The 7914-nt window shown below is 33.1% G+C and overlaps 1 protein-coding gene across 2 annotated transcripts; it reads right to left on the reverse strand.

Moving 5' to 3' along the window:
* Positions 1-1958: 1958 nt before the first annotated feature.
* On the reverse strand, positions 1959-7272 carry ndufb7 (NADH:ubiquinone oxidoreductase subunit B7). Of its 2 annotated transcripts, XM_087235324.1 has the most exons (4): positions 7241-7272; positions 7022-7158; positions 5448-5616; positions 1959-2125 (listed from the first exon to the last, which is right to left on the reverse strand). In XM_087235324.1, exons 2-4 carry the CDS (start codon positions 7131-7133, stop codon positions 2044-2046), a joined length of 363 nt encoding a protein of 120 aa, XP_087091450.1. In that variant the 5' UTR covers positions 7134-7158; positions 7241-7272; the 3' UTR covers positions 1959-2043.
* Between the last annotated feature and the right edge of the window lie 642 nt (positions 7273-7914).

Genomic DNA, 7914 nt, shown 5'->3' on the forward strand with positions numbered 1-7914 from the left:
TTTGAAATTAGGTTATTTTGATTGTTTTATGAGAAAATTAGATTTATTTTGCACTAAATGTTTTTTTTTTTTTTGACTGATTTAGCAAATGCTTCTTGATTTGTGAAATATTTAGTTATTTAAATTAGAATCAAAACAAAAAATCTCTAAGAAAGGCATTTAATGCATTTTCTGACCATAAAGATTTTGCATTATCACATTTTGTATAATATTAGTAACTGGCATTGAAAAAAAGTGATGATGCCTCCTGCTGATTGTACTGAAAATTGTTTCTGCAGTGTGATTACGCCAACAAAGCAGATTATTTTTCACATTGCATTAACAAAACTTTTAGAGAGAAATTGTCATGAAAGACGTCACAAAAAAAAAAAAAAACCTTTAACAGTTTGTCTACTTTATGCTAAATAAATGTTGGTTCCCCCTAGTTCTAGATGTTTCTTCATTAGATTCCCATGTAAAGAAGCTTTAAAACTGATCAAACATACATGTACAACTTTCCAGCTTGTTTGTGTGGATTATGATTCAGTATCTTTAGTTCTGAGATCTGTTTAATGCACTGATGATAATGCTGTGACGTTCAGCTGGTTTTCCTCATGATGATCTCAGTCTCCAAAACACTGAAATAAAGCGTTCAGAAACCACGACTGTATTAAACAGGTTTCCTTCCCAAAAGTCCCTGCTGTGTGTGATTATTACATGAAGATAAAGAAATCGGCACAAACTGCAGATGTCAGAACTGTTTGGTTGACCTAACAATTTATACAAAAGAAAAATAAACCCTCCAAAAACTCTGATTGCATTGTCATTTATCTAAACATGCTTAATGTAGAGAGCAGACCTGGGCGGTTTGACACTATATATCATTACCGTAAAATGAAATGTGTACAATAAACTATATCTTCCCCACGAAATCTAAATAAGTGGGCGTGGCCAACTGACGTCCAGCATGCGTGAGGCTCAGAAAGATGCTCTATTGAAGACTAGCAGTGCTGCCAATTGCTTTATATTTCACACAAAAATTGCTCACCCTTTTTCAACATTTACACCAAATAAAAACTGCTTGATGTTAGTTTAAAGTTAACATTTACTTTCCAATGTAAGTTTACTTTCCTGTTATTTGGGATATACTTTACATCTGTGAGATGTTACTTGAACAATGTTCATGAATAAGTAAGCTCTGTCCACATAAAACTGAGAAATGTGACAGCGGAAATTGATGTTCATCCAAAATCATATTTTCACTCATTCATTCATTTTCTTGTCAGCTTAGTCCCTTTATTAATCCGGGGTCGCCACAGCGGAATGAACCGCCAACTTATCCAGCAGGTTTTTTACGCAGCGGATGCCCTTCCAGCCGCAACCCATCTCTGGGAAACATCCACACACACACACTCATACACTACAGACAATTTAGCCTACCCAATTCACCTGTACCGCATGTCTTTGGACAGTGGGGGAAACCGTAGCACCCGGAGGAAACCCACGTGAATACAGGGAGAACATGCAAACTCCACACAAAAACGCCAACTGAGCTGAGGTTTGAACCAGCAACCTTCTTGCTGTGAGGCGACAGCACTACCTACTGCGCCACTGCCTCGCCCGTTTTCTATATAAGGTTAATAATAAAAGGCAAAATTATCAAACAATATTAAGTCCTTTCCTTAAATATTCAAGCATATTTATAATATAAGACCCTTTTGGATATTTTCTGCAACAACTAGGCTACCTTTAAAAGAAAAAAAAAAAGCTATATGGTGAAATGTATCATTGCCGAAAAAAAAAAAACACATATTTTGGTCATACTGCCCAGCTCTAATGCAAAAATGCTAATGCTTCTGTTAATAATACATGCTCTGCAACTCCTGAATGTGTGTAATGTCTTAATATATTCTGCTGGCTTGGTTAAGAGTTGTTCTGGATCAGCATTTCTGCGCTTTAAAAACAAAGATACACAGATGTTCTGAAGGCTCGAGATAATCTTTATTGCAGCCAGAGCTATTTATATACACAGAAATGAGCTGAATGGAGACGAGGGAGGGATGTTTATGCTGCGTTCGCCTCGATCCTCTTCTTCCTCAAGTTCAGTCTCCTCTCTCGCTCGTACTCTTTCATCCGCATCACGTAACTGCACAAAATAAGAGAAACAATGAGGAAAACTGCATTACACTGTGCAGCTCTTTAACAATTGCAGACCTATGAATAAAATAACCTTTTAACAGAGGACTTATTTAAAATTATTTTTGAATACTGTACTAATCTGTTTGACAAATTTGAAAGAGCTTTTAATTTTAGACCCCCAATTGTTTCACACAAAACAACAACGAGACCTAATGTACATTTAAGCAAGGGGAACAAGCAACATCTGAAGAATTAAACAGTATAATCTCATTTAGTCTTTGTTTAGGAGAATAAAATACCCAAGCTTTAACATCAGAGCATAAAAACCTTTGCTACTGGACTCCAGGGGTAGGTACATTTAAGGGTTGTCAGCATAAAAATGAAACGAGACACCATGTTTCCTTAAGAATCCACCCCAAAGAAAGCGTCTACAAAATAAAATCAGACTGAGAACAGAGCCCTGAGGGACTTCAGAGATTAAATCACAAACCTTTACAGAGAAACTACTACTGGTAAATAGCACTGAGACCATCTAAACAACATGGAGAATATTTAAAAACTAATTCACTTCACGAGAGGCCGAATAATATGTGTGTGCATGTACATCAGCAAAATTATGTCCCAAAAGAGTGTGAGATATGGTGAAAAGGCTTAATATATTTTCCAAACATTTGACACCTAAAGGTTCTTCCTAAATGGCAATTTACATAGTAAGTGCACTTTAGAAATAAATAAATAGAAAAATAAGTCCCCCTTTGATTTTTTTTCTTAGTTAAATATTTCCCAAATGATGTTGAACAGAGCAAGGAAATGTTCACAGTATGTCTGATATTATGTTTTCTTCTGGAGAAAGTCTTATTTGTTTTATTTCGGCTAGAATAAAAGCAGCTTTTATTTTTTAAGCACCATTTTAAGGTCAAAATTATTAGCCCCTTTAAGCTATTTTTTTCGATAGTCCACAGAACAAACGATCATTATACAATAACTTACCTAATTACCCTAACCTGTCTAATTAACCTAGTTCAGCCTTTAAATGTCACTTTAAGCTGTATAGAAGCGTGTTAGATATAGCAGAAAAATATCTAGTCTAATAGTATGTGCTGTCATGACAAAAATAAAATAAATCAGTAACTAGAAATTAATTATTAAAACTATTATGTTTAGAAATGTGTTGAAAAAAAATCTTCTCCCCATTAAACAGAAATTGGGGAAAAAAAATAAACAAAGGGCTGATAATTTAGGGGGGCTAATAATTCTGACTTCAACTGTTACTATTATTTAATGTTATTATGTTAGTATATACGCATTCTCAAAGTTGCTCATGTGTCTTATAATGAACCCAAAAATAAGTAAAAATAAATCAGTTGAAATCAGAATTATTCACCCCCCTTTGATTTTTTTTTTATATTTCCCAAATAATGTTTAACAGAGCAAGGAAATGTTCACAGTATGTCTGATAATATTTTTTCTTCCGTAAAAACTCTTATTTGTTTTATTTGGGCTAGAATAAAAGCAGTTTTTAATTTTTTAAAAATCATTTTTAAGGTCAATATTATTAGCCCCTTTAAGCTTATTTTTTGATAGTCTACAGAACAAACCATCATTATACAATAACTTGCCTAATTACCCTAACCTGCCTAGTTACCCTAATGAACCTAGTTAAGCCTTTAAATGTCACTTTAAGCTGTATAGAAGTGTCTTGAAAAATATCAAGTCAAATATTATTTACTGTCATCAAGATAAAAGAAATACATTTTTAGAGATGAGTTTTTAAAACTATTATGTTTAGAAATGTGTTAAAATCTGCTCTCCCTTAAACAAAAATTGGGGAAAAAAATAAACAGGGGGGGGGGGGGCGAATAATTCTGACTTCAACTGTTACTATTATATGTTTTTATGTTACTATATACACATTCTCAAAGTTGCTCATGTGTCTAAAAATGAACCCAAAAGCTTGACGAGGGCTTATGATTCAATTCAAATCAATGTGATTTGTATAGCACCTTTCACAATAATTATTGTTGCAAAGCAGCTTTACAAAAGGTGCACATTATTGCATCACAATCAAAATCAGTAATGTTAAGGTTATTACCTACTATAACTTTATTAGTTACTAGGGCTGCATTTACACTCCATGGTTTAAGTGACCCAATTCAGTTTTTTTCTCCCATGTGGCACAGATCGGATATGGCCCATGTGTGTGTAAGTAGGAAAAAAATAATATTATTCACATGGTTAAACAACTTTAAAAACAAAAACTAAACCCTGTGAACAAGAGCACGAACAATCAGCTTTCAGTCAGCGCCCGCTCTTTTTTTCCTAGTCACTGCATCTTTGCGGTGAGCAGTGTAAATGAAGTCAATCGAATACGATTAACGTTTGATAGATGATGTAAGCGAGTCGTCAAAAAAATCCCACATAGTAACAAAATCGGATTTGACCAACAAGATCTGCAGTGTAAATGCAGCCTGTAAGACAGAGACATCACCTATATCAGGGTTCAATGCTTAGGATTTTTCCAACTGGCCCGATTGGACCAGAGGTTCAAATTTTTACTTGCCCTGCCAAAATTTTCACAGGCACCACTTAAAAAAAAAAAAAAAAAAAAAAAAAAAAAAAAGGGGTTAATTGCTATTTCTTAGCCACATATATTAAAAAATGCATCACATACAATATTTATAATATTTATAATACAATATTTGTAATTATAATTTTTTAATCTAGAATTTACATTTTTTTTAAATGTTAAAATATTTAGCAGTAAAATAGAGTGTGGAAAATGTGCAGGTATTTTATTGCAAAACAAAAGATGGCTGACTTAAAAGTGACGGCAAACTAAGCAAAACATCACTTCCTCTTTTTTATCGTGTTGTACCCATATGTTTCCACAACATTAGAAGCAGACATTGTCTTTTGGCCTCATAATTTGATGTTGCGGTTATGTTGCCGTCTGTTAAAATTTACAGACAAGGCAGCACTGCCCCGATCGGGCCAGTAACGATTCTGTCTACTGTCCCGAGCATCTCTCACGCTGGCCATCGGGCAGTCCTTATTGTTGAGCCCTGTATATACTACATAACTGCAGGTTAACTGTTTATATATAACAACTTCATCTGTTTAAAGCTATTAGTTACTTGTTACTTAGTTGAAGCTATTAGTAAGTAATAGTTATGGTAACTAATAAACTAGTAAACTAATAATCTGCACCTTTTGTAAAGTTGCTTTGAAACAATAATTATTGTGAAAAAAGCACTATCCAATAAAACTGGAGTTGAATTGAATAATGACTTTGAGTAGATGTGTGTGTGCATGAAAAGCGCATCTCTTACTCCTGATGTTGACAGTATTCCCAGTCGTGTTTCTGGTGGTCGCAGGCCATGTAGTTTGGAAACATGTCTCTCCTGCACTTCATCAGTTTGATCAGGTGGTGTGCGCAGTAATCCCGCTGATCCACCGGCAACATCGCCAGGTTCATCTGCTCCTGCGTGGCCACCATCACTGACAACACACCAACCAGTTACACAACTACTCCAACTAGGTGCGTATATATATTTTTAAATAATATACATTTTTGAGTGAGTTATCCCTTTAAAATGCAATTCATATTTTGTTCCCTTAAATATAATTACACATTTTAAAGCATCTGATTAGGTGTTGTGATTACAGCTCTAAAATATTTTCTTTTTAAATATGTGGGTATAAAACAAAACAAAAAATTTCCCCTTTCAGCACAAATATTTATTTTTTTTTTTTTGAGAAACATCTGTAATATTTTGGAGAAGTAAACATGTCAGGCTTAATTATTAAAATGAATTATTGACTTCTGTTATCGTCATTGGTTTTAAAAACACAGATTACCTTACAAATTAAAGAGAGAATTTTGAGTTTATTGCCATTTCAGCTTCTTTGGCTATGTCATGGCAAAAAAAATAAAAATAAAATAAATTTTAAAAAATTTAAAAAACTGATCAAGTTTATCACATTTTATAAAATAAATTTAACAATTAAAAGTCACAGACAGCAATAAATAATACACAAAATAAAATTCATTAATAATAAAGATAATAAAAAAGATAAAAATCTAAAACAGTTTTTAAAGGTTTACTTTTGATAGAAATTTAACAATTTTAAAAGGATTCACATTTAAAAATATTTCATCTAAAGTCTCTCCAGATAATTTTTTTGTCTGATAACACTAAAAATTCCACAAGTATATTTTAACAGTTTCTTTTGCAATATTGACATTTTGGTGGTTCTTCTCCTTTGAGTAAATGTCCAAGTGTGAGTCTCTTTACAAATTAAAACAGCATCTTTGCATATCTGTTCGGCAGTAGATACTGTATCCTAAAAGAAAATCTTACATATACTGTAGGAATGGTACAACAGAAAATGTTGGCAGTTTTAAAACCGTGAACGGTGTACCTTGAACATGGTTATCGTCCAATGCCTAGTTATGATAACTATAGATTCAGAATATAAAACTAACTTTACCTCAATGTCCCAACATACATTAGTCAAAACTAGCTAAAACTATTGCTATATACAACCTGCTTAACTGCTCAAAATGAGTTAAAGTAACATAAAAACGTTTGTTGTCATTACTTTATCCTCATATAACTTTATTTACAGTGTGTGAAATCTAAAGGAATGAAGTTCATCGTTTTAAAATGTAACATTTTTCGTTAATAAAATGTTAACTTATATTCAAATAAAGTATGTTACTAAAAATAATCCTGAATTTAGCTCATAGCTCGCACACTTATGCTATCCTCATAAAAAAAAATGAAGCTCAAATTCAATGACAGGCCTTTAGTCTAAAGTGGACTAATAATAATGTTTTAAACACGCTTATTACCGTATATTTGAGCAGTTAATTAAATATTAAATAATGAGAAAATGTCACCTCTCTCTTTGCGCTCCCCGAAGCCTAAATGCGGGTCATATTGAGACGGTTTGTTGGGTTCTGGTGTCGCGTCAATTTCCGTGACATAACTCCGCACAAGATGAGCGCCCATCCCGATCGTTGAATCTTACCACAGACTGCAAAACAGCTGAATTATATATACAACAAAAACTTATAATGCAGAAATCACTTTAATTCTGCACACTGCCATTCGGTCACCTCCACTGCTCCTTTTGACGTTTCCGATTTGCGCAGGAAGTAAACATGTGCAACGAGGAACACACTCCCTTCACACTGATGATACCGTTCCGCCTCGAGGTTGACAAAAATAACTAAAATCAGTTGCTTATGTTGATGCTTTCATTAATAAAATACAGAATTAACTACATGAGTACGTTTAGATTTCAGTTTTGAAGGTTTCAAATATGACATTTTTGTCACCCCGTAAATAAAATAAAACCAAAGCCGTTCAAAAGTCCGTTTAAATTGGTTAATATTTATTTAGCTTAATCTGTTTATTTATTTTAATTTTACAACAGGGGTCTTGACCAGAGTTATCAAGTCCACATTATGTATCTTTTTGAGTTCTTTACTAAATGTTGTAATAGTCGCATGTTTATTCATTTATATGCTTTATAAATGTTGCTAGTTGAAAAAAACGCCTTTACACCTTCTATAACTGTTTATTTTCTGTTTTTGTAATGTTTTAGTCGTAATAATGGCACTAACAGCCATATCTTATTGTAATTATGTGGATCGTTTTCTGTTTAAGATTTTATTTAATTTTCTTTTTCTGTAAGTACTCACTTTCTGTACTTAATGTTTATTTATTAATTGAAAATACATAACTAATACATAGCCCTACTGAAAAATCCAGCTTAAACCAGCCTAGG

The sequence above is a fragment of the Danio rerio genome, chromosome 1 (genome assembly GCF_052040795.2).
Source record: "Danio rerio strain M-AB ecotype USA chromosome 1, GRCz13ab, whole genome shotgun sequence".
Taxonomy (NCBI): domain Eukaryota; kingdom Metazoa; phylum Chordata; class Actinopteri; order Cypriniformes; family Danionidae; genus Danio; species Danio rerio.

What these genes read in the sequence shown, in the direction of transcription:
- ndufb7 (XM_087235324.1), bottom strand. Translation starts at nt 7,133, where the DNA reads ATGGGCGCTCATCTTGTGCGGAGTTATGTCACGGAAATTGACGCGACA. An exon ending in CGGGGAGCGCAAAGAGAGAG is followed by an intron (nt 5,617 to 7,021) that starts GTGACATTTTCT and finishes GTGTGTTGTCAG; the next exon opens with TGATGGTGGCCACGCAGGAG. An exon ending in GAATACTGTCAACATCAGGA is followed by an intron (nt 2,126 to 5,447) that starts GTAAGAGATGCG and finishes TATTTTGTGCAG; the next exon opens with TTACGTGATGCGGATGAAAG.